The sequence below is a fragment of the Sceloporus undulatus genome, chromosome 3 (genome assembly GCF_019175285.1).
Source record: "Sceloporus undulatus isolate JIND9_A2432 ecotype Alabama chromosome 3, SceUnd_v1.1, whole genome shotgun sequence".
NCBI lineage: Eukaryota > Metazoa > Chordata > Lepidosauria > Squamata > Phrynosomatidae > Sceloporus > Sceloporus undulatus.
Window position 1 is genome coordinate 251,360,536 of NC_056524.1, and position 27,907 is coordinate 251,388,442.

At 40.8% G+C, this 27,907-nt stretch overlaps 1 protein-coding gene across 1 annotated transcript in view; it reads right to left on the minus strand.

Moving 5' to 3' along the window:
- The window catches only part of BCHE (butyrylcholinesterase), a 71,342-nt gene extending 46,827 nt beyond the window's left edge, over positions 1-24,515 (minus strand). The window contains exons 1-2 of the mRNA XM_042459013.1: positions 23,916-24,515; positions 10,948-12,472 (exon numbers count right to left, since the gene is read on the minus strand). Of these exons, the coding sequence (XP_042314947.1) occupies positions 10,948-12,464 (1,517 nt within the window). The 5' untranslated portion in view covers positions 12,465-12,472; positions 23,916-24,515. The remainder of the gene's footprint in view (positions 1-10,947; positions 12,473-23,915) is intronic.
- Between the last annotated feature and the right edge of the window lie 3,392 nt (positions 24,516-27,907).

Below are 27,907 nucleotides of genomic sequence, written 5' to 3' on the forward strand. Positions count from 1 at the left end.
GACAGTGCATCCCAAAGGTCAGATTAAAGACTTAAAGTGTCCCATACACATACATGATAAGGTCATTCAAAAGAACCACACACTTGGCTGTACTGTGTGGGGTTGCCACAAGTGGTGTTGGTCACAGTGAGACAAGCAGATGTTTCAACACAGTTCTCCTAGTCAGACTCATCACTTTCCATGTGAGAAGAGCAACAGAGGGATTGTCTACACTAATGGGAAAAAATGAAGGCATATCACATTGTCCTGGAACTCCACAGGGACCCATTAATGCCACACATGAACAAAAACAACAATGTAATGTTCAGTGTAACTGGCCACACATTTTGTCCTGTTGAAGTAACTTTGGTCTGCTGTATTGGTGGGATTATAGGAACTAAATCTCACATAAAGACACTGCATCTGTGGATTTTGGTGTCCAAGGAAGGCCCAGAACGGATCCCCCATGGATACCGAGGGCCCACAGTAGTAACCCTACATCTCCTGATATGGTTTCGACTCCTGACATAATGGACAGGGTAACTCAAAGATTTCACATCCCTCCCTCTCTGCATTGGGAGAATTCTCACTGTAGAAAATTGAAGACTCCACCTCATGTAAATTGTAGCCTGGGAGGTGCTGAGGTGATCCAGACAAGGACCTCAACAGGGACCAAAGGAATGAAACTCGCCTATTTTTTATGCAAGAGCCTGATTGAGATTAGGCATCCTATACCAGCAATTTGCTCAGCCTTGAAACTAAGTGCATGTCTATTTAGACACTGAGGCGGGTTACAGACCTGCACCCGCCCCTTTCCCCACTGTATCAGGGCCTCAGCTGCCAGACCGGCAGCCTCCGAGGCTCCGATCCACCGCTTTGCAGGCCACGGGGAAGCAGCAAAAGGCCGCTTCCCCACGGCACTGGAAAGGGGTGTCCTTGGGGCTTCAAGCCCCAAGGACACCCGGCGACGGTGGGGAGGAGGAGAAAGGGGCCACTTGGCCCCTTTCTCCTCTGCATCGCTGGGCGCAGCCATGTAAAGGCTGTGCCCAGCGACACAAACCCCAGAAGGGGCTCCGTTTCGGAGCTCCTTCTTACACCACAGAAAGGGCGCTCTAGGCACCCTCACACGTCGCAAAGATATCACATCCGTGCCACCTTGTTTGGAGGCGGCGCGGTCGTGACGTCGTAATGGCGGCGGCCATGTTGAACGGCTGCCACCATTTTGTATGGACTCAGTCCGTGCTAGGGTTAGGGGCCTCTGGAAGAGATGCCCTTTTCTAACTCTAGCATGGACTAAGTCCGTCCTAGGGTGCCCGTCTGTAACGGGTCTTTGGCTGTACAAAAAGCTTTTTATTTATTTTTATTTTTTTTAAAAAAATTGCTGTCATGTTGGTGCTCTTTTTTTTAAAATGGATACTATGCTTTAATTCATTGTAGCTATTATATTTTGTTTAGTATTTGGTAAATATCAAGCCACCTGTAATTTTTTTTAGAGAGGAGGGGGAGAAGTTACAGAATTTTGAAGAAAAAAATCCCAATATTTCTACACATTAGATTTTTTAAAAAATCTTCCAAAAAAACCCTGTTAATGCTTGATTGCTGTGCAAAGCAAAGATAATACACACTTTATAATCTGTGTTATTGAATTTGTGGTTCTGTCCACATTGGAACTCTCCAGGTCAAGTGACAACTGCATTTTAATGCTAGATACAGAACAATAACTGATTCTATATACAATACTAGAGAATAATGTTTTCATGCAGTCATTTATCTTTTCTGTGATGGTTTCCTTGGTCCATTTGTTTATAACATTACTTCAGATATTATTGGGTATCTTAAAGAGCTTTTTTTCAGTTCTTCCATTGAATTCTGAACATCCCAAATGCCAATTTACATGTCAAAAATGAAATATTTTCATCCAGTGTCTCTGAGAATGTACACACATTTTAAAACAATACTACTTCACATAATTTATAATCTTTTAAGGGATGTTTTCCCCTGTTTACTATGATGAACCAACACTGTAAAGAGTGGTTTAATAAAGAGGAGAGTTGAACAGCTCCGGGACATTAAAGAACCAAAAGAAAAAAAAATATCAGAAGCAATGAGGTCTAATGTCTTCTGTACAAGTACCTGGGTAAGTGATAAATTAGAATCCTCTTTACTCTGACAAGTCATAATAAAACTTCTTTTTAAAGGACTGGCAAAGGAAAACTCAGAAAGTGCAGCAAATAACCCAACAAGACACTACAGTTCTTCCATTTTTATGATATTCCCAGTTCATGCATTCAGTTCAATTGGTTAAAATTTCTTTGCAGCATTTTCATTTCTGACCAGAAGCTAACAAATCAATTTAATCTCTCTCTTTCTTTCTCTCTCTCTCTCTCTGTGTGTGTGTGTGTGTGTGTGTGTGTGTGTGTGTGTGTGTTAAAATTAAAGCAGAATATATTTTACCAGTTAAATATAGAATCCAAAAAGATACTCCACTGAGTTTGATAGAGCCATGAGGACGTCATGACCGCGCCGCCTCTATATGGGGCGGCGCGGAAGTGACGTCCTCGCTCCGCGTCAGGGCATCTAGTGCGCCCTTAGCACGGAGCAGGAAGGAGCTCCGTTTCGGAGCTCCTTCCTGGTTTGGTCCGCTGGGTGCATCCTTCACATGGCTGCGCCCAGCAGACCAAAGGAGAAAGGGGCCAAGTGGCCCCTTTCTCCTCCTCCCTGCCGCCGCGGGGTGTCCTTGGGGCTTGAAGCCCCAGGGACACCCCTTTTCCGGCTGCGGGGAATAGGCGTTTTGCCGCTTCCCCGCAGCCTGAAAAGCAGCGGATCAGGGCCTCAGCGGCTGCCATTCTGGCCACTGAGGCCCCGATACACTGGGGAAAGGGGCGGGTACAGCCCGCCCCAAATGGGCGGTCTGTAACCCGCCATAGTTTGGAATGAGTAGACAATGGAAAACAGAATGAGTCATAGAGAGAAACTGACAGATTTATCTGTCTGTTCAAATATATATTGTTGAAATATATTGTTATAACGGGAATTGGTGGTGAAAAGTTCAAGGAAAATAATCATTTACTAGTTTTTTTTAATCTCTATAATACAGAGACTTTTAGTTAACTGAAACTACGGGGAGATTCCCTAGGCATTAATCTGTAACATACAATACTTTTTTCATGTATTCACTAAATATATGGAGGAAAGAGTAGGATCATGCCCTTGCTTCTTCTTCTGTCACTAGTGAATTTGGCTTCTGATTGTAGCAATAAAGCCTTTAAAAGGTGATATAACAAAAGTACAACTTTGCAAGACTTTTATCCGTGAATTTATGTTATATTGTAAGTTTTAAAAAGGAGTAAAAAATCTTTGGAGTTTTTAAATGTTTTGAAATTCAGTTCTGAGAAGCCACAGACAATGTAGCTAATAGGATTTTTGGAAGCTGTAACCCAAGACTTCTGAAGGGCCAAAGCATCCCATCCTATCAGTCTAGAGCTGGATTCAAATCTTTGCAAAACAGTGAAACTCAGTGCATGTCCTCTGAGTAATTACTACCATTCTGTGTTAGCTACAGTTCACAAAGTAAATAAGTAACAGGAAATGTTCCTTTTAAAATATTATCATCAAGTCTGTATATAAACACTATGGTCAGCTATAACAGTGAGCAACTTTCATTGGCCTGGAGGAATGATGACTCTCCAAACATTAAAGAAGCATCCTGGATTCTGAACCTATGCAGTGAATAGGCTGAGCATCTTGGATAGTTGCTATCAGCATAAAGCTGGAGCCTGAGCAGATTCCTTTCCCCAATGACAAGGAAACCACCAGTGACAACTGGTCTGGAGATATTTGTTTATTTATTTAATTCATTCATCTATATTCCAACTTAGTGCCAGTATTGGAACTCAAGGCAATTTATAACTTATTAAAAAAAACAAAGATAAAAAATACAAAATAATCATTAAAAACAATATACACTAAGGGGTCATTCCCACTACAATTTGCTCTGAAGCGTGATTTTGGGCATATGATCCTCATTCCCATTTGAAACCACTTCCGATCTTCATTTGAGTGATTCCAGGTGGAAATAAGTGGGTAGTCCTGACACTAGTTTGAAAGTGGTTCTTTTCTGAAGAATCTGAAGTGTGCCCAATAAGTGAGAATGCCTGATCAAAATTGATTCTTTCTGAGAGGAGGGATGAATAGCAAACGGGTGTCTACAATCCTGACCCAGAGACACCCCCAGTGCTGCCTTTTCAGTTTTTTCTTTTAAACAATAGAATTGATAGAAAAATCAATATATTGGTAAAGCAACTACTTGCTTTGCTGATTTTTTGATTCAGTCTATTTAAAAACAAACAAACATTGTCTCTCACCCTCTTGGGTCCCCTGGCCTTGCTTTGCTCCCTCAGGATTATTTCTGCAGTGCAGATGCAGTCCAAGCCAAACTCCCCACTTTTCCGAGGAGCTGACTGGCTGCACTGCTGCTGTGCCACTGCTGCTTGCCCTGGTGGTGCTGGGGAGGAGTCTGTCATGATTTGATTGACATATGAGTGGTGCAAATGGGAATGACAATCGTGGCAAAATAAAGTGATTTCACTGGAAAAGACCTGCTTTATAATGGGAACAGGGGACCTTTTGAATTCGATTAACGACTTGGAGCAGAGCCAGATCAGGATTTGGAGTATACTGTATGTTGGAGTGGACTCTTAGCCTTCTATATCCATGGATTCTGGATCCACAGAGTCAACTATCCATGGCCTCAATATACAGTGGACCCTTGTTATATGCTGGGGTATGGTTCCAAGATCCCCCGTGGATAACAAAATCCATGGATGCTCAAGTCCCATTAAATATAATGACACAGAAAAATTGTGTCTCTTATAAAAAAATGGAAAATCAAAGTTTGATATTTGAAATCTATCCTTTTTTTTTTTTAAAGAATATCAAACCATGGATGCTTGAATCGGTGTACAAAAAAATCCATGTATAAGAAGGGCTGACTGTATATATCCATGCAATCTAGATAGGGTCAACTATCCATGGCATGAATATAACACACACACACACACACACACACACACACACACACACACACACTGGACCCCCCCTCGTAAGGGAAAAAAGTGTCCCATGAAAAGTAATGGGGTTTGTGCACATGGTGCGCCACAGAGGAGTTTTTTGGCATGGCTTCCTGCCACGTATGTAGCACCCACCTATAATGTTGGTGCACTCTGTGTGTGTGTGTGTGTGTGTGTGTGTGTGTGTGTGTGTGTGTGTAATTCCAAAACCAAATGTTGAGTGCCATTTTTACATAAGGAACATTATTTTATTATGCCATTGTATGTACTGGGACTTTAGCATCCATGTATTCTGGTATCCATGGGTGTCCTGGAACCAAACCAAGGGCTCACTGTAAATATTAAAGTGGTGTAAAAACCAACTAAACAAGTTGTAAAGTTAAAACAATTACAATTCTTTAAAAGACAATATAAGAAGTCCACACAACAGTGCAACACACCAATAAAATTATATCACAGTCAACTGCTGAAAATCTGATGTTTTTACTTAGTTTTTATGGGTTTTTGAGCTATGTCGGCATGTTCTACAAGAGTTTATTACTGACATTTCGCCAGCATCTGTGGCTGACATTTTCAGAGAATGCTAGCATAGAAGAGCGTTGGGTATGTGTGTGTACACACACACACACACACACACAGTGTGATCCTAGGTAGGGAGGAGTGATCTCTGACATCACTCCTCCCTACCCAGGGTCACACACTACACACACACACACACACACACACATACACTCAACTCTATTCCATTCCAGCATTCTCTGAAGATGCCAGCCACAGATGCTGGTGAAACATCAGGAATAAACTCTTCTAGAACATGGCCACATAGCCCGAAAAAACCACAAAAAGCTATGGATGCTAGCCATGAAAGCTTTTGACGTCACAATTTTTTTTACTTGCTGAGTGAAGTTGAGCAAAGAGGCTTAGGCGCCTAGGCTTCTATGAGAAGCCACTGAAAAGTACAGATGAAGGGAATATCCAAAAATATTCAGAAACTAGTTGACAAGCATGCTTTTTGAGTGTGAAGGAACCCTCATGAGACGGAATCCAGAACTAATGAGAATCTTAACAATTCAGGACATATATTTCACAAAATTCACATGTGGCTATTTTGTGCAGAAAACAGGATTTTCTGTGCAGGAAATAGCATTTTCTGTGCAGGAAATAGCATTTTCTGCATGGAAGATATTTCAATGTTGAAATAAGAATTCTTTGGCAGAACATACTGTTTATGCACAGAAAATGCTGTAATTGGAGATTTATTCCGTCAAAATTTTGCATATGATTCACTTACATAGAAAACAATATTTTCCATGCAGGAATTATTAAACAAGAGTGAATAGGAAGAAGGAAATAGGAAGAAGGAAATTTGCCTAAACACTTTCTTTATAATAAGAATTTCACAAAGAAACTATCTGTCCATAGATTGTCATGTTTTCAATACATACAGGCATATATACTTGGAAGAAATATTATCTTCCAGCTAAAATAAATATATAATAAATAAATTAATAAATAGAATAATAGGTATAATAGATGGCCCATATAAAAATGTTTGTGACTACATGTTCAGACAATAGGGAAAGAGTTGTTCAGACATGCAGTCATATGCATCTTGTGATGTTCCTTTTTAGAATGTATGGTGTTTTGTTTCTGTTATTTTATCTTCATGTACTACTATTAGATATCAGTGCCTACGTAAAATGAAGGTTAAATATAGTTACACTGGTAACATTGTATGGGTTTTAGACAAAACACACTGTCCAGAACTCTACATAAAACTTAGGAAGGAGGAAAGCTCTGTCAATTATTTTTGGTTTCAAAATGTTAAAATCCCAAATAAAAATCCCATCTCAGATATAAAGATATTTGAATGTTTTGGTTAATGCTTGCAACATAATATATACATTGAAAAATGCTTAATAATACAGTGCACTCATAATCATTATCTGATTTTTGAAATTCATTTGTTTTGAATATGTGTAGCTATGTATAGTTGGAGATGACTGTGCTATGAAAGAGTGTTGAAGAGGAAGCTCTCACAAAATAAAAAGGAGGGTACAACCCTAATTCAACATTAAGATGGATGGATACACAAATACCCAAACTTGGAATTTTAAGAATACAGCACTCAGATGGCTGGGACTGGATGAACAATTTTTTCAGCTTCTCCCACATTCAGATGGTTTTGATTTCAATTACTTTTCTTATTAAATGTAAAAAAGTAAAATTTGTTAAATTCTTATTAAGAGCCAACAGGTTAGCAATGGAACAAAAAATTAACAGAAGATAAACATAAGATAAAAGACAGATATGACAGATAAATAGAGGACAAAAAAATACATAGTGACATAAATTTATCAATAAATTTATATCAATAAATATATCAAAAAAAACACAGAAATTATCAATTGATCCAACATGGCCAGACAACTTTAAATATAAACTTCCATTGTGATTTCCAATTCAGTGATGATAAGTAGCTTTTAGACCTAATGGTAAAACTATTTGAGAATTTTCAGACACTTCAAGTTTGTTATAAGAACTCTCAGTGAAGCACAATCATTTCCAAAGAGTGGGACTTTTGCATAGCACATCATCTATTTAGTGAGAACAAAGGAAAAATAAGTGGAATCTTAATGCATGCTCCTGACTTATACCACAGTCTCATTCTCTCCCCTCTTATAGATAGTTCATAAAATTATGGGGTGAGGCATATGGCCAGAAAGGAGCAGCCAGAGGCTGCTCTGGCCACAACTGGGCCAAAACCACAGCCACTACATGGCTCACTCTCAAAGAGGGCTGCCGCCTGCAGTCCCAAGCCTCACCACCCATTAGCCAGATTCAAATGGCTCCTTTTTGCAGTGGCTTTGGCAGCCTTGGAGCAGTTTCTGGCTGCTTTAGGGGCATGCTTCATGTAACGTTCACACCCCAAAAGCAGCCAGAAGCCACTTCTTTTGGCCCATGTGTTTCGGGTCTATATTTGTCTGCTGTATTCATGATGATAGTTGCAATAAAACTGTGATGAATATAGGTGAAAGATGGACCCCACTTGTTGTTATTGGGCATTCAACCATTTTTAAAGTGGTCTGAAATGTGCAGGCTGAGACAATGATGAGTGATTGTTTCATTGTATGCACCTGGCTCCAGGTTTTTGTTTCCTTAGTGTTGCCTGGCTTTTTATTGCAGTACAGCCAATGTCACTGTGCCCTGAAAGCCAGAACTTGGATATGTGGGGTGGAAATCACATTATCAATAAAGAACCCATAGTTATCAAAACCTAAAGAGCCAAGCTTTGATAGCTGCCTTCTCATGGAGACACTATGCATAATAATAATAATAATAATAATAATAATAATAATAATAATACACAATGCCCCAAAGATTAGATTATCTGGAATGGTTGGCATTATTAGAACATTTTCTTTAAAGAGTATAGGAGAAAGGATCTGCAATCTTCCAATGTTAAAGGTCCAAGCTGTGACAGCTTCCTACTCAAATATTTGAATCTGCAAGGACACTATGTTTGTGAGAGAAGTACAGATCTCCCCAAAGAATTAGATCATCTGGAAAAATCAAGGTTATCAGAACATTTTGTTTACAAAGAATATCCCTGCCATACATCCATTCTTTTTTATTTGATACAGGACAAAAAAGGTGTACCCCGCTGTGTACAGAGTCACTGAAATTGTCTCATTTACAAGATATGGAATCAGGTCTTGTTTGCATCTGAGTAGCTATTGACCATGGAGCTGAGTTTCATTTTGCTTGGGAACTTGTTCTTAAAAATAGGACAGGGAGGACAAAGATTATTTTTCTTGTGACAGCTTTAAGACAGTTGAATCCTCACTCTGCTCGAAACACTGGCTCACTGAACAGGTTCCAGTTATCTGTACTGAAAAATCTAGCATTAACTAGCAGGACATTGTGAATGTCAGACATTCACTCTCTTTACATCCCAGGAAGACAGATAAATATTCTTATTCAAGTTGCCATTGAATTTGGCCTATAGCAAATATGGAGGTTCATTCCTACACAGGGACATATCTAAGTAATTTGTGAGGAAGCCCCTTAAAGGTCTGCTAAAACCATTTCAATTAAGTAATTAATTATGGGTATTTACATCACACACACACACACACACACACACACATTTACATTTCTGTCAGTAAACAAATCAGTAACTGAATCCCCATTGAAAACTCCAGGTTATTCAGATGTTGTTTCAAATTTCAGAGATTGTATTGTTTCCTTCCTTCAAGCAGGTTCAAAAGAGTCCCTCTACAATGACAGACAAAAACACCAAGAGTGCATTTGCCAAGACAACTGCTGGGATAACTATATACTAACTAACCCAGAAATTCATAGTTAGAGAGTTGGATGCCTCTCATATTAAACTTCAAAGTCATGGTTGACCTCTGCCTACTCTGACCCATATCAGTCAATGGGTGAAAATAAGTACATTTTCTCAGCAGTCACTGAGAAAATGCATATAACATTTCTCATTTGTTGGATTATTTCTCTAGTGAATATTACATGTACAATAACTCAGCCCTAGCAAGAGTGTTGGGCCATACAGTTAGGTCATGTTTGTTTTTGTAAAGATTGGCATTGATTTCTCTCTTTTGGTAGAAAATACAAAGAGCATGGTGAAGGAGCTGTAGGGCAGGAATTCCAAGTGTAATACTTTTGAAACCTGAAATGTCTGTCCTTCACTTGCAACAGCTGCTATTCTGACAAAGGAAAGGTTGCTTCCCTTGTAAGGTATTCAATAGATGACTAACAACTATAAGACATATTCAGTCTTTTTATAAATGCATCTGTTGAAAAAATCAACCTCTGGTGAGTACAACAGGAATGGAAAGACTATTCACCATTATTCATTTTCTGTCCAAAAAGTAACTTTATTGGCACTCAGGAAATCCACTTGTGAATAGTAATGCAAAGGCAAAAATTCATGCCTCTTGGGTTGTTTGGGGAAGTTATGCTTCACAGAAATACATATAGGTTTTCTTGTGAAAATTGTGTGGTTATGTGCAAAACATATGCCCCTTACCCATGAAAACCCACTGTTTCCAAAAATACATGTGACTTTTTTGGCATTTTATGCACATGAGCTTTCCATGCAAAAATTTATAAAGAAGAGACCAAATTTGTACAAACCAGCACTGTGTTTCTGGAAACAAGATATACATATGTGGATAAACATAATGTGCTTTTCACACACACACACACACACACACACACCTTGATTTTTGCATTGTGCAGAATAATTTCCTGAAATATTTCAGAATGTGTGAATATGAGATTACAACTGCACAGAATTATTTGTTTCTCTCACAACAAAGAAAACTGTGAACATTATTCATCTTTGTGTGCAAGAATGTAATAGTCAAGATTTGTATCCCTGAGTAATACCAGGCATCACACCAAGACATTTAACAGTACTTATTGAAGCTCTCTTGAAAGCATATAAGCAACCACATTGCTATTCATTTCTACTTTGCTACATTCCTACATTGTAGGAATGCTACATTACGACATTCTGACATTGCTATTTGTTCAAGTAATTCTCTACAACTGGTGCTACCACAATGATAGACATTATAACCACAACCTATATATGTATTAAGTATATTATAGTATGTTGTATTAACTGTAGTAATGGAGTAGGAGAGATAGAATGTAGAGCTAAGATGTCCATTTTCATAAGCAAGCATATGAATAGATACCCATCACAGAGAAAATTTCTTTGACATTTCACTAGGAGGAATAATGATGAATCCAAAATCACCATCATCATCATCATCATCATCATCATCATCATCATCATCATCATCTAAAATGTAAAACTGTAAATGCATGAAAAAGGACGTGATTTTTTATTTTAAAGAAAACTTACCCAGTTTTTGCAAAACTTGCCCAGTATTTCAAAATAGATCTACTCAGTATTTCCTCTGCTTTGGTATAATTGGCTCTTCTCTCTAAGGGTAGTCCAAACACAAACTCTATTTCATAACCATGTGGAACTCCCATCCATTCTGGCCAAGCAAGTTTAGAAGATCTGTGCTCAAAGAAGTATAAGAAAGCACTGTTCCCTGTCTTGATAAAATATTTTATGAACTCAACCACAGGGCATATGAAATTGGAATCCCCAAGGATTTCACCCATGGCATCACGATAATTGAAAGGGTTCTCTTCATCCTTCCAGTCAGTATAGTGAAAAACAACAGTTTCCAGCCCAATTTCATTTGCTTCTGGAAAGGTTAATTTTAAACATGCCCGAAATTCTTCTTCATCAATAAGGCTGTAATTATCTTTGCTAAAGCCTGGTGCACCATATGCAAGAAAAGGTGCACCTTCATCTTTGTTCACTCCCATCAAGATCTGGGTTTGTTTAAATTTCCCATTCTTCAGCAGAGCAGCTGGTGTGTCAGCAAGAAAGTCGCTGTCAACTACTGGAGTGAAATAGAGTTCTAGAAGAGCACTGTGTTTTAAGACAGAAACTTGTTTGTCAAGGATATCCTGAGGATCTTTGTTCTGAAGACAAAAAATTATCTCTGTTTCATTGTTGCTTGTACAGTGAAGGAGTTGGGCAAGTGCCAGAGTTCTCCGCCTAGCTTCGGAGGGAAGGAGTACACCCCATGGGGCATTTCCAGCACCACTTTGTAAGATTGCTCTTGTGAAGAGAGGATGACTTTGAGGAGAAAGAATATGATAGGCGATACAACCAGCCCCAGCACTTTCTCCAAATAATGTCACACTTTTAGAATTGCCACCAAAAGCTGCTATATTATCCTGGATCCAGTCAAGTGCCAGTCGTTGGTCAAATAATCCTACATTTCCAGGAGCTTCTTCATTTCCTGGCAAAGCCAAAAACCCAAAGGCCCCTAGCCTATAATTCATTGAAACAACAATAACTCTTTCTACTCGAGCTAGAAACTTGCCATCATAAACATTCAAGGAGGAGGTCCCAGACTGGAAGCCACCGCCATAGATCCATACCATAACAGTTGCATTTTTAGGTTTGGGAGAAGGAACCCAAACATTGAGGTAAAGGCAGTCTTCACTGAGGTTTGTGTTTGGGTTCCACATTTCTGATCCTGTGAATCCAGGAAAAGTATCATCTCTGTTCTGGAAACAAGAGTTTGCATACCGGCTGGCATCCCAGATACCACTCCATTCTTCTCGAGGTTGTGGCTTCCTGAATCGGAGCCGACCAATAGGGGGCACTGCATAAGGAATCCCAAGGAAAGCAGTTACTGCTCCTCCAAGCACAGGTAAAGTAACCCCTTTAACTCTTCCATTCTTTGTGGCAATTATTGTGTCATCCCCAGAGACCACCTTCTTGACAAACATATAGATCAGAAGAAGACACAGAAGAATTCTTGTGTGGACACACCCCACGTTAGCAAGCATGTTGATTTCTGAAATAAAGAAAAAAGGAAGATTTTAATCAAAACTGTATGTGCATAGAGTTATGAAATTTACAAAAACTGTACAATGGTGCTTTCTGCACCGCCATTTGGGACGTCCTCCGGACGTCCCATTTTAAAAAAGGGGCGTCTCTTACAGATGCCCCTGGGCCTAGTACGGACTCCGTCTGTACAAGATGGCGCCGGCCCTTCTACATGGCCGGCGCCATCTTTGCGTATCGGACTCTGAGCGTCCGTACGCATCGCGCCGCTTGTGACGTAGTGAGCGCGCCCCTGGCGCCTCGCTACGTCGCAAACGCGACGGAAAAAGAAGCTCCATTTTGGAGCTTCTTTTTCGGTCCGCGCGGGAGTCGGGCCATGTGAAGGCTCCGGCTCCCCCGCGGACCTACTGGCGGCGGCGGCAGACCGCCGCAAAGCGGCGGTCTGTACCCCACCAATATAACCATAACACTTTGGCAATAATAAACTGTGCACCCAGGCCAGATAAAGAAAGATGAACTCTTGAAGTCAGAACAGCTGTGATAAGGGTAAGGGAAGCATTGTTTCTAAACTTATCACAGTTTTTCACCACTGCCTTAGAGGACCCTGGCTATATTCGCCCAATGATTCTCAGAGAACCACATGAATTGCAAAAAATTAAAGAAAAAGGAAGGGAAAGAGGGAAATTTGGAAGAGATCAGAAGTGTATTTCTTGTCAGAAGAACTGTGCAGGTGGTCATGAATTTAGAGAATTACATGTCAGTATTATTATTATTATTATTATTATTAACCTTTATTTATAAAGCGCTGTAAATTTACACAGCGCTGTACATACAATTTTTTTAATTGGACAGTTCCCTGCCCTCAGGCTTACAATCTAAAAAGAAACGACACAAAAGGAGAAGGGAGTGGTGGTGGGGAAGGGGATGAGGGCCAGCAGTTCTTCTCTACCTCCAAGGCCTGGATCAGGGGATTAGAAGCCTTCAGAAGAGGTAATTCACTTTCTCTGTCTTAATCTCTCTCTCTCTCTCTCTTTCAACAGCAAAACAGAGGTTCCTCTGGAGAGGTCAAGGAACAGAAAAACAGCATTTGGACCACATGCAGTCCCAAGACTAAACTTTCCTGACACTCCACATTTTAACACTAACACAAACCAGTTACACCTGTGGCAGTGCTTTTAACTGTTTCCCCTATCTGGTCACTTCTGTGTTTTCTCTATTCCTTCAAAGATAGTCGAACATTCACTTCATCAGTTCTCAAGAGGAGTCTTGGGTCCAAGAGGCTGCTTTAACTATCCTGGCTGAATGCTAGGGAATTCTGGGAACTGTAGTTTTGTAAGACATTTTGCCTTCTCTTTTGGAGAGCTTTGGTACACAATAAACCACAGTTCACAGAATTTCTTAGCACTGAGTCAGGACAGATAAAATGGTCTCAAACTGGATTATTTTTGAAGTGGGGTTTGGACCTTAGTTACATTAATTTCTTATATTTCTCTGATTGGCCGGATGGCTTATTCTCTCAGACAGTTAAAGCAGTAAGGAAGCATGAGGACTTGGTATCAGTGGCACACTGCCAATCCTACTTTTCTGATGATATTCTTTCTTCTTGTTGTTGCCTGTTTATCTGTCCCTTATAACCAGTGGCAACATAATGGGAGCAAGGGGAAAGAGTTGCATCCTTTGCTAACCTTGTCTTCTCGGGAGTGCTGAAAATTATGTCTCCAGAAGGAGGGAAGCCAAGTAGACATGATTAAAACAATGGAATAGAGATGTAGCTATACAATGATCAGATCCCTTGGTGCTTTGGTCAACAACCTCTGAAAACAGAATAGACAGCGAGTCTGTGAATATTTAGAATGGAATGCCACAATCACAAAAAATCAACATGGAGGCCCAAACAGACAGGCCAAAATAAAGCTGCTTCAAGTCACTTTGGAGGTATGATGTTTAAATGACACATGCAGCTTAAGAAGCCAGATGCTGCACCAAAGCCATGCTCCAGTCCTTAGGCTTTGGCGTGGTTTGCAGCCTCTTAGGACACATACATCATTAAAATAGCATACTTCCAAAGTGACCCGAAGTAGCTTTATTTTAGCCTGGCTGCTCAGGCTGATGGGTTTCTGAGAAACAAGTCATGCCAGACTAATCTAATATTTTCCTTCCTTCCTTCCTTCCTTCCTTCCTTCCTTCCTTTCTTGATAAAATTATCAGCTTGGTAATTTTGGCCTTTGACAAGGTTCCCCATGACATTCTTGCAAACAAGCTAGTAAAATATGGGTTAGACAAGGCAATTGTTAAATGAATTTGTAATTGGTTAATGGCCTGATACAGATGGCCCAAAAGGGGTGGGTCTCTGCCACCCCTTTCTGCGCCAGATTGGGCCCAGAGCAACCTCACCAGCAGCCCCTGCGGCCCCAATCCAGGGCTTTTCCAGGTCATGGAGAAGTGGCAAAATGCCGCTTTCCCATGGCCTGGAAAAGGGGTGTCCTTGGTGCTGCATGCCCCTGGACACCCCAACAGGCGCAGCCATGGGAGAAAAGCCCCTTCCTCCCTGGTTTTGTTGCCACGGCAATCTAGTTGCCGTGGGAATGAAGCATGCGTCTAAAAGGAGCTCCGTCACAAGCACCCTCCAGTGGCACAGTGACATCACGCACCAGTCTGTGTGGAGGTGGTGCGTGTATGATGGCATCTCCCATGCTGTGTATGGACGGCGCACCTTCAAAATGGTGCCATCCATACAAACTAGGACTGGGGACCGTGTGGTTGCTATGCACTCCCCAGCCCTACTTTTGGCCTGAAGACAGCATTCTGCGCCATCTATATCGGGCCAGAGGCTCCTCTTCATCTTCATCTTGGAAAGAAGTGACCAGTGGGATACGGCAGGGTTCTGTCCTGGGCCCAGTGCTATCCAACATCTTTATCAATGACTTAGATGAAAGAATAGAGGGCATGCTTATCAAATTTGCAGATGACACCAAATTAGGAGGAATAGCTCATACCTCAGAGGACAGAATCAAAATTCAAAATGACCTTAATAGATTAGAAGGGCTGGGTCAAAGCTAACAAAATTAATTTCAACACTGAGAAGTGTAGGGTACTGCACTTAAGACAAAAAATGAAATGCATAGATGTAGGATGGGGGACACCTGGCTTAAGGAGACTACATGTGAAAGGGATCTAGTAGTACTAATAGACCATAAATTCAACATGAACAGTGTGATGCGGCAGCTAAAAAGGCCACTGTGATTCTGGGCTGCATCAATAGATGTTTAGTGTCTAGATCAAGGGAAGTAATAGTGCCATTCTATTCAGTCTTGGTAAGTCCTCATCTAGAATACTGTGTCCAGTTCTGGGCACTACAATTCAAAAAAGATGTTGACAAATTGGAGTGGAGGGCGACTAAAATGGTGAAGGGTCTGGAAACCTTGCCTTATGAGGAAAGACTTAGGGAGCTGGGTATGTTTAGCCTGGAGAAGAGATGGCTAAGGGGTGATATGATAGTACTCTTTAAGTATTTGAAGGGTGTCACACTGAGGATGGAGCAAGCTTGATTTCTGCTGTTCCACAGACTAGGACACAGAACAATAGATGCAAGCTCCAAGAACAGAGATTCCACCTCAACATTAGGAGGAACCTTCTGACCATGAGAGCTGTTCGACAGTGGAACACACTCCCTTGTAGTATGGCAGAGTCTCCTTCATAAAACAGAGGCTGGATGGCCCTCTGTTGTGGATGCTTTTATTGTGATTTCCTGCATGGCAGGTGGTTGGACTGGATGACACTTATGGTATCTTCCAACTCTACAATTCTATGATTCTATGACATTGAATGTGACATTGTGCACTTATTTGTTCCCTCATCATCTTTTTTTTTAATCCTCTCCTTCACTTGTCAGAGATATTGAAGTCCCTGGGTGTGCTTTACAGCAAGTATACAACCAGGAGGTACTGTAAGCTTTTTATGCAATATGTGGATTGGAGCTGGCAGCCCAGTAAAATTGGCTGGAATTCTTTCTTTAGATAATCAGATTCTGTAGATTCTTGCTCAAGCATACCAAACAATGAAGGCTGAAATCATTCTGATGTCTAATAAATTCCTCAAGGGGTTTCACACATCCATGTTGGTTTCCTATCACAGAAAAAGATGATACAAGAGAGTGCAGCAATGCATAAGCTCTACATATGCTAATGAATGTATGCAGATGCACAATAACATACAACCATCTTTTAGCTATTGGAGAGCAACTTCAGAGTGCCTGCTTCCCCTTTGTATAGTTACTTGTCATTAAACTTAAACTGGATCAAGTAGCATACAAAGGACTGTTTCTTCCAAACTTTTAAAGGAAAAAAAAATCTATGTTTAAAGTAAACCACATAGGCTGAATGGCCATCTGTCAGGAGTGCTCTGATTGTGTCTTCCTCCATGGTGGGAGTTTGGACTGGAGGACAGATTTTTGGCCCAAAATTGTAGAATTTGCTATGACCCATGGATAAGTTGAGGGTAAAACTAAGGGTTCAAATCACAAAGGATTTAAGAATGAAGCAAAGAAAAATGGTGACAAGGGATTTACAAAATTTTGGCAGCATAGTCTGTGTTCTGCTTATAATCTTGATGTATGAGGAAGGAACTAAATTGTGGCTTTGCAGTGTGTGGGACCAGGCACAAGGCTAAAAACATGTTGTCCATCATTTTTGGTGTGTGACATGTTCTGTGTGCATGTAACAAAGGCTGCAAAAGACGAAGCAAAGAAAATGTTAACTTTTTGTTTTCACAAGTAGTGGAAGTAATGCATACAGACAAAATGGCTAGGGGTACACAACGACTCACTCGACCATTTGGATAAGGAGAATTCAGCTGGCAAAAGAATAAAAATATTCAGTGACCAAAGGTATTGCACAGAAATTGACTCTGAAGATGCCAGCCACAGATGCTGGCGAAACGTCAGGAAGAAACTCTGCTAGAACATGGCCACATAGCCTGAAAAACCCACAAAAAACTAAAAATTGACATGGTTTTCTGGCCATCTTCAAAACTGACCATTATGGTTCATTTCTGAGGTCATTGCCAGTCTTAATAGACTGCAATTAACTCAGCTCCCATGGATAAGTCAATCCATGTTTTCAGAATAAATTTTAGATGGAAATTTCATGACATAGTTGAGTACATGGTAGTTTGCATTTTTGCACTAAAGCCGTTTTTAAAAACAAACAAACATAATCAATTGTGAGGTATTGTAGGTGCATGTGTGGGAACATGCATACATTCTCAATACAGCATAATTTATTATTGTATCAGGCTGTTTCATAGTTGGAGTCAACCTTTTAATAACTGTTTGAGATTCAGACTTTAGCAATGACCTTAATAAAAACACAGAGAGAGTCTTTGAGATAGTGTTGAAGTAACTTGGGTATTCTTAGTAATTTCTCCTTGAAGGAGGAAGAAAGATATGGGAATGGGAAAGGATTCTGTGTCCTCATTACTGTCATTTTAAACAGTCTGTTCTCAGCTATTGAAAAGTACTTCTGTCCTTAAAAGGAGCGGAGTTAATTTCTGTGGAAAATACAGCTGTGCGGCTCATTTAGGACTGTTTTGCTTGTTGCCTGCTTGGAGTTGAAAGCTGAGAGTATAAAATAGGAACATTTTTGCTTGAAGTGCTTCCTAAGTATGTGAGAGCATCAAAGGAACTGAAGGACAGAGAGGGGATTATCATAGACAACATTTCACAGATTCAGTTGAATGCAAGAGCAAATAAAACACCATAGCATATGGGCTGAGTATTGAGAGAAAGGATTTAAAGTAATAGTAGACTCTATGTAAAGCCTCTTGAAGTGATTCATAACAAACTGAAGAGCATTATCTAGCATTAATCTAGCCTTAAACTTTACTCACCTAAGATCTTACAGGAACTTGTGTATATGTGAACTTTATGCTTCCCAGGTGCTTTGTGAACACAAAATGTGCACAAGATTTAGCACAAAAGCAAAGTCCAATGTTCTGCTCCATAGATGTTTATGAGTGCTGTTGTACTGAGGAGAAACTTCTCTATGTCATTCATTGAAGGCATCATTAGAAGGGCTGTCCCATCCAAGTCTCATTTAAAGACAAAGCACAATAAAAGGAATGGACATCTTGAAGGTGCCCATTCACAGCACCTGCATGCAGCAAGCACACAGATCACTTGTTTTTCCCCACTTGTGTGAGGTCTATTGCAATTTTGTTTACGTGACAAACCCCACAAAAAACCAATTTTGTTTATGTTATTAAAACCATTCTGGTTGTTCATATGTAGATATAAATTGGCATGGGCTTTTTTTTTCAAAATCCTTTTTGTATCCTTCTTCTAAGTAACATTGACTATTTTGTTGGTAAGGAACAAGAGACATAAACCTTGAATTAGTTTCCTCCAAGCAACCATCTGGTATTTTGCATATTGGGAAATATGAGAGATAGTAGTAGATGTCTCTAGCAGAGTAAACAAATGATAAAGCAGAAACTAATCAACAACTAGCCACCACCACTCAGTCTTGCAGAGAAAATAAATACACTTAGTCTTCCTTATAATATATATTGTTGTTGTTGTTAACTGCCCGCGAGTTGATCTCAACTCATGACAACCCTATGGATGAGACATCTCCAAGACTCTCTGTCCTCCATTGCTTTGCTTAATTCCCATCTAGCATGTGGCCTTCCTCTCTTCCTACTTCTCTCCACCTTTCCCAGCATTATTGTCTTTTCCAATGAGTCCTTCCTTCTCATGATGAGTCCAAAGTATGGCAACCTGAGTTTGGCCATCTTAGCTTCCAGGGAGGCTTCCAGTTTGATCTGCTGTTGAACCCATTTGTTTGTCCTTTTGGCTGTCCATGAGATCCTCAGCACTCTTCCCCAGCACCACATCTCAAATGAATTGATTTTCTTCCTATTTTTTTTAAACTGTCCAGCTCTCACATCCATACATGGTAAAAAGGAATACAATGGCTTCTATGATTCTAACTTTTGTGCTCAGTTGTATATCTTTTCATTTTAGAATCTTTTCTAGTTCTTTCATAACCACCCTCCCCATTATTAATTTTCCCAGGCATGGTAATTCTTTTACTATTTCTATTTCTTCCTTGTCTAGGTTGAACTTGTGAATGTCGTCAGTGGTCATTATTCTTTGTGTTCAACATTAAGCCTGCCTTTGTACTTTCTTCTTTGATCTTCCTTAGTAAGTGTTCCAGATATGCGAGGTTTTCTGTTAGTACTATGGTGTCATCTGCATATATATATATATATATATATATTCATTTGTTTTATCAATTGTGCATAGACAAAAAACATGGTCTAATAGAGTAAGAATAATCAATTTATGTTAAAGTGTTACAGGAAGAGGGACGGTGTGGTGAAAGCAAACAAGCATAAAGTTACCATAGATATATGATGTGCTGAAATTCTGATAGATTAATATGAAAACTAGCAGTTTGATGCCCAAGCCATAAAATAACGAGACCACACATAGAACTTTATTTAAACTTTATTTAAACCTATTTCTTAAAAATGCAACAAAAAAGGTGGGGAGCAAAACCTATTTCTTAAAAATGCAACAAAAAAGGTGGGGAGCAACCTAATGCAGGACTAGCTGGAGCAGGTGGTCTCTCCTAGACCTCTTTCACAGCTTCCTTTGGGTGAAGCCTTGAGCCCCAAGGAGAATCCAAAAACTTGGTTGCTTGCTGGCTGTCCAACTTCTGGAAGCCCTACCAGAGGGTCCAACCCGCAAGCCATACAACTTTTGTGGAGGGCAAGATCCCCTGGTCAGTCCCAAGGACAGCCTCCTCCCTGTCCCCCCAGCCACTTGCCCTGTGGGGGCAGTTCTAGAGGACTATCCATCACCAAAAGGGTGCCATAGGTGATCACTGAACTCCTCCTTTCTCCCCCCCCACTACCTGCCAAGTGACTGCTTATTTAAGATACCAGCCTAGGCCAGTTTCCAACTTCCCAAAGCACAGAGCAGGGTAGTAAAAAAACAACAACCATGGAACATGGAAAAAATTCCTACCTGCCCCTGAAATGACCAGAGAACTTACACTATGCTAGAGGTGGGAAGGTGTGTTGAAAATTCTAAAAGGTTGGAGGGTGAGGGTCAGTAATGTCAGGGATGATGGGAGTTTTTGCTCTTCACCTCAGGCTTTAACTCAACACCTTGGTAATGAAGCTGAGCTGACCAGCTTTGGTCAGTGGTTATTGCTTTCTCCCAAAGCAGCAGAGTTTTCTGTGAATAGGCTGAAGACCCTGACAAACCTCTCCAAGCCTTCACACTCTTATTCTTCAGATGTCTCCAAACACCATCAGGATTCTGCTGGTTCTTGTATCTTCACTCAAGACACCAACACAACTCAGTAGTCTTAGATAAAAGATCTACTTTATTCTACTATATACAGTTACTATCTCTATATGCCCAACAATCCACAATATCTATACACTCTGTCAATACTCCACAACTACCCACAAGTTACATTAGCAAAACTGGCAATTATTATAGCAAATGTTTGTTACCACCCACTAGACAATTACCACCCAGTGGGTGTGTACATTCACAATGATTGGTTGACTTTTGTTCATCCCATACTCAAGTCCAACCCATGAACATCATCTGATCACCTTGTACATGTAACAAGTCTCAGGTGTTACCAATGTACATTCCATAATTTTGTCCTTGGCTCCCAAGACTTCTAAATTACATCATCCTTTACACCTGTGTGATTTCTTAATTGTTCATGCTTAGTCATTCTGACTCTCACATACATATTTTATTTCTATAACTGCATGTCCCATGTTGCATTTCCTTGACAAGTAAAGCCTTATATAACCTCAGCTCCTTACCTCAGCATTCAAAGTATTGGTGGGAAATACCAAGGTAGCCATTAATGTGGCCTCTCCTCATAGGAGGCCCTCAAACTCTTATTTGACCCACTATACAAGCAGTGCAGGGGGAAGGGGATAAGTATATTTATTTATTTATTTATTAGTTTTATTTATACCCCGCCTTTCCATGTGATCAAGGCGGCTTACAACAGAGTCTCAAAATACAAAGCAAAATACAAAGCAAACAATGCACAGGAAAAAACAATGCAATACCATACAATGCCAACAATATAAAAACAATATATAAAGTTTGGCACCACTTTAAGTGTTATAGCTCCATCCTATGGAATTCTGGGGTTGATAGCTTTACACAGGCCTGTTACAGACTGCCAAAATAAAGCTGCTTCGGGTCTCTTTGGAGGTATGCTGTTTAAATGATGCATGCATCCTAAGAATCAGGAAGCTGCACCAAAGCTGCACTCCGGTGCTTAGGAATGGAGTGTGGCTTTGGCGCAACCTCCGGACTCTTAGGACCCATGCATCATTTAAATAGCATACCTCCAAAGAGACCTGAAGCAGCTTTATTTTGGCAGTCTGTAACAGGCCAAGGTCTTTGACATTCTCTGCAAAAGAGTGTTGATGCTGTAAGAATCCCAGGATACTGTAGGATGGAGCCATGGCAATGTGGTGTCAAGTTGCATTATTTATGTGGTGTAGATGCATTGCTAATGAATATGTGCACATATAGCTTTCTAATTCAATCAAGAGGTTACCAAAAATAGTCAAGGCAAGTACTTTTAATAAGCACATAGTAAATGAAGAATATTCTCCCTTAATCTGGGGAAATGTATGTCCTCTCTCCCTCTAGTGTGCTATCCTACAACACGTGTAGGAATAGTGTGGGACACACCCAATCAACATAGTAATTCATGTGTGGAAATCTGTTAGATGGTATGCTGGAATCTGAAGCAGTGAAAGTACAAAATGTCCCACCAGTAGTGTAGTGGGAGCCAGGGAACATTTTTTTCTGCATTGAAGGGGAAAGGATGTCACTAGAGATGCATGTTTTTATTCAAAACATATGTTCATTCCTTCTTTCCAATCTAAGGGAAATGTTCAAGGCAATATACCAAGAAGTATTTAAAAATACCACCACAAATAATGAATAACAGAACACTGTTTTATTTGGAGAAGTAGTGGAACACTTTTTGAATGCAGATAGTCCATAACTCAGTTCTTAGAAGAAAATTTTCTGGAACATGGCCACATAGCCCAAAAACCCACCAAAAACATCAGTGCTTAGTATCTCTAGGTAAAACTATCAGATAGCAGGTGCTAAAGAAGATCTGCTGCTGGTCAGAGTAGAATACCCAGGAAGATGGACAAATACACTTACATAGTACAAGGAAGCTTCTGATGTTTTTAAAGACAATGCTAAATAATCAAAATAATAGTAACAGGGGACTTTACTGTCACACACTCTTTAGCTCCGTTCACTTCAGTGGGATGTGACTGTGAATAACAACTTAGTGACTTGAAGCCAATACCAACTATTAAATATGTGCGCTGGGTTCTCTTTTAACCAAAAAATCAATTTTATCCATGTACATTTATTCATGTAAATGAGTCAGCATGGTGTAAAGGTTTTAGAGTTGGATAATGACTTTGGTGACCAGGATTCAAATCTCCACTCATCCAAGGGAATCCACAGAGTGGCCTTGGACAAGTCACAGACTCTCAGAGGAAGGAAAAGACAAATCCATTCTGAACAAATCTTGATAGGAACACCCTATATGTTTGCTTTAGTGTCACCATAAGGTGGAAATGATTTAAAGGCACACAACAAAAACAACAACAAAGGCTCATGTGCTGACTTTCATTTTTAATCAGGCTGTCATTAAATGATAAGCAATTTATAAAGTCCAAAATTCCTGCATCATGGATTAAAGCTGCTGAAAATTAGTTTGAACTAACTTTTAATACTGTCAAAAATGCTACCTGTCAACCCAAAGTTAAACTGCAGCTATTTGGATTAAAACATTTCATTCTGTACTTAAATAGCCTCAGGTTAACAGAAAAGAGACTGAAGCAAATATACCTTAGTTTATTACTTCTAGAATCAAAAAAGGTCAGAAGATGCCTTTAGACTGTCACTCAACTGGAGATACATTGTTAGATACATTTAAATTTTTTTTTAAAAAAAACCATTTGCCTTAGCCATGAAAGTTAAACAGAACATGCTTCAGTATTCTCATTCAGTGAAGCAATACAATTCATTTCAATGATTGTTTCCTCTCTTTGCAAATCTTTAGCCAACCAAGAAATCTATACACAAAGCTGTGTAATCTCTATTTAAATTCAGAAGATGGTTGAATTAATAAATGATTTTTCAGTTCAGTTTAATTTACTTAGCCCAGAATCCATTGAATAATACTATGGTTCGATACACTTGCTTGCTTATTTGTTCCATCAGTTCCATTTGCAGAAGAGACTTTGTATTCCCAGCAGAGCAACAAATGGACAGAGCACAACATTTTAGTAGAGTGCAATTCCTATACAAATCGAGCTTAACTATAACTTATGCTGATAGAGATCAATGTAAACAGAGAATCTCTTACCCCAGTTTGTATTATAGAGATGCCAATGTTGTTGCTGCTCTTTTTTATATATAAAAGAGCCAAGCTTTTTGATACTTCAGCAAAACGCAGTGTTCAGCTGCTTCTTTAAAGCTGGCAAATTGGACCGTGCTGACATTATAATCAACTGTTTAAGACAAAGCTCGCGAGACTTGGCAGCAGCAATTTGATCTGAAGGCAGGCGGTCTTTGTATCTGACATCTGTTCAAAGTGGTTGAAAAGCTTCAGACTTAACCCAAGGAGGGAACTGGAGAGTTCCAAGTTTCTAGTGATTTCTCAGAACGGGGAATAAAAGGAGGAGACATTTATTTATATGTAAAAACCCATAAAATCATCAGGTAAATGCAAGAACCACGCAAGTGTAAGTGTAAATAAAGAACCTTGTGTCTCCTCCACACACAGTCACACACACTCACTTCCATATTTTTTCTTTTTCTCTCATTCATTGACAAGGCTGAATAAACCAACTAAGTAAAGCATATTATTCTATCAATGGAAGGGTGGGATTTAACTCTGTAGAGTGGCACAATTGGGATTATTTATTATTATTATTATTATTATTATTATTATTATTAAACTTTATTTCTATAGCGCTGTAATTATACACAGCACTGTACAAAGTCGGTAAAATTAGGAGTAAATAAAAGCCTGCCCAAGGCGTACTTTCTAAGATAATAACATTTAAAAGAGGAATAGATAAAATTACCATATAGAAAAGAAAAAAAAAACAGATTAAAAACATCAAATATCAAACAAATCACATCACATCAAATATTGTCAGACAGCCAGATGACAATCACAAATTCCCTGAGAACGCTTCCCTAAACAATATGGTTTTCAGCTCTGTCTTAAAGCTGGTTAGGGAAGTGATAAGCCGTGCATGCAGAGGAAGAAGGTTCCAGGAATGAGGGGCAGCAAGAGAGAAGGGACGGATCCGGGATGGGGCAGAGAAGATCCTGGGTTGAGAGAGGAGACTTTGGCTACCAGAGTGGAGAGTGCGAGCAGGGATGTAGGGAGAGAGAAGATCAGTTAAATAAAGAGGGGCCAGCCCATGCAGGGCTTTAAAAGTGAGTAGCAGAAGTTTGTACCTGATGCGGAAAGGAAAAGGGAGCCAGTGAAGGGAAGACAACAGAGGGGAGACATGATCATAACGGCGAGCGAGTGAAATAATGCGTGCAGCTGAATGCTGAACAGAAATTAATGGGTGGAGATGAGAGAGGGGAAGCCCTGCCAGGAGGAGGTTACAGTAGTCTAGTCGTGAGACCACTAGGGCATGGACCAGTGTTTTTGCGGTAGAAGCTGAGAGATATGGACGGATTTTGGCGATATTATACAGAAAAAATCTACAGACTTTGGCTGTAGTCTGGATCTGAGGGATAAATGACAAAGAGGAGTCAAAGATGAAACCAAGACTGCGGGCTTCCTGGACCGGCTGGATTGAGATGTTATTGACAGAGATAGAAAAGGAATAGTGAAGGGTGGGCTTAGGAGGGAAAACAAGAAGCTCGGTCTTGGACATATTGAGCTTCAGATGCCGATGGTGCATCCAGTGAGAGACAGCTGTTAAACAAGATGACACTTGCTGCTCTAACTCTGGTGAAAGATTAGGGGTGGAAAGGTACAGCTGGGTATCATCGGCGTACAGATGGTAGGAGAAACCAAAAGAACTGATAAGTTTGCCAAAGGAGAGTGTGTATAAAGAGAACAGAATGGGACCCAAAACAGAGCCCTGAGGAACTCCAACAGATAAGGGGACAGAAGACGAGGTCTGACCACCCGAGACCACTGAAAAAGATCGACCTGACAAGTAAGATGTGAACCAATCGAGAACAAGGCCCGAGAAACCAAGGTCGGAGAGTACATCTATTAGAAGACAGTGGTCCACGGTGTCGAAGGCCGCAGACAGATCGAGTAGGACAAGGATAGAATAAAGGACATTCGCCTTGGCCCGCAAAAGATCATTTGAGATCTTAGTAAGGGCTGTCTCTGTGGAGTGCCGTGGGCGAAAACCAGACTGGAAGGGATCCAGAATGGAGTTGGTTTAAAGAAACTCAAGACAGCGTGAATAGACAACTCGTTCCAACACCTTAGAGAGAAAAGGAAGAAGAGAGATTGGACGATAGCTAGCCAAGGAAGAGGGGTCAAGAGAGGGTTTTTTCAGGATAGGGGAAACTAAGGCATGTTTGAAGACTGAGGGGAAGGAACCCGAAGAGAGAGAGAGATTAAAGATATAGAGGAGGGAGGGTAACAAAGAGGGGGCTATAGAGATTAGAAGACGAGAAAGAAGTGGGTCAAGAGAGCAGGTGGTGGGTTTTGATGAGTTCAACAGCGAAGAGAGTTCTTCCAAAGAAACAGGAGAAAACACAGAGAGTTTATTAGTAGGAGGGGTGAGGAGATTAATGGCGGGAGCCAAATCATGAGGAGTTAACTCAGAACGAATGGTAGTGATCTTTGTAATGAAGAAATTGGCGAAGTCAGAGGGAGAAAATAATGGAGAGACGGAGGGAGGAGAGGGTTTTAACAGTGTGTTGAAACAGGAAAACAAGCGCTGCGGGCGCCTCTCGTTGGCGCAGATCAATGATTTGAAGTAGTCTTGTTTTGCCATCGACAGGGTGCGTGAAAAGGATAAAAGAACGAACTTAAAATGGATAAAGTCGGCCCACTCCCTGGACTTTCTCCAGAGACGTTCAGCTGCTCGGGAGCAGGACCGGAGAAATCTAACTGTGGGAGTGATCCAGGGCTGAGGCCTAGTCGTAGAGGAAGAGGAGGACACGCGCGTAGAAACTGGGGCAAAGCTGTCAAGAGTTGAGGAGAGAGTAGAGTTCAGTAAAGACATAGCTGAGTCAGCAGAATCCCCAAGATTGAGAGAAGCGAAGGATGAATCCAAGGACTGAGTGAGATGGTTAAGGTTAAGAGAATGAAGATCACGGAACTGGCGGAGGACGGTATGACGGGGAGGAGGGATGTAGGTAAGAGTAAAGGAAAGTAGGTGATGGTCCGATAGTGGGAAATCAGAAGCCAAGTAGTCAGACACGACACACTTGGAGGGGAGAACTAAGTCGAGACAGTGACCATGGGAATGGGTTGGAGAGTTGGAATGGGGTTGGAGACCGAAGGAGGCTGAGAGAGAGCTGAAGCGAGAGGTTGAGGAATTCTTGGGATCGTCGAGGTGGATGTTAAAGTCACCTAAGATCAGGGAGGGGACAGTATCTGAAAGAAAAGATGTCAGCCAAGACTCGAAATCAGTGAAAAACTGAGACACTGAACCAGGAGGACGATAGATGATGGCAACCCTAAGTTGCAGAGGAAAATAGAGTCTAATGGAGTGTAATTCAAAGGAGAAGAAGGAGTAGCTGGGGGGAGGGGAGAGAACCTGAAACTGGCAGGACTTTGATAATAAGATGCCGACCCCTCCTCCGCGACCCTCAGGGCAGCCAGTGTGGGTAAAGGAGAGACCGCCAAGAGAAAGGGCAGCAGAGGTAGCGGTATCGTGGGCCGGAAGCCAGGTTTCAGTAAGGGCGAGAAGATTAAATGAGTGGGATAGAAAAAGATCATGGATTGCCGCTGCTTTTGGGGCAGTGGAGCGGCAGTTCCAGAGAGCGCAAGAGAATGGGAGTTGGGAGATAGAGAGGGGGCGGATAGGGATGAGATAAGGAGAAGGAGAGGTGCGAGGAGCCATGGAGAAGAGAGGTTTGGATGACAAACAGTTGGCAGGATAAAATGTAGAAAAGAGAAAAGCAGAAAAATAAAGATACAGTCCAACAGTGCTGGAAGGGATGGGGTGACGATCCCAAGACATGAGGGAGTTGACGGAGTAGAAGGGTAGCTATGGGAGCCTCCGGATGTCTGAGGGGTTACTGCCCCGCCTCTCTCTCTGCTGAGCTGGAGATGCTGCTGCTGCTGCTGCTTCCAAGGAGACCCAGAACAGTGGGAAGATGGAAGGAAGGTCAGCATTCAGTAGAGGTTCCTCTCAG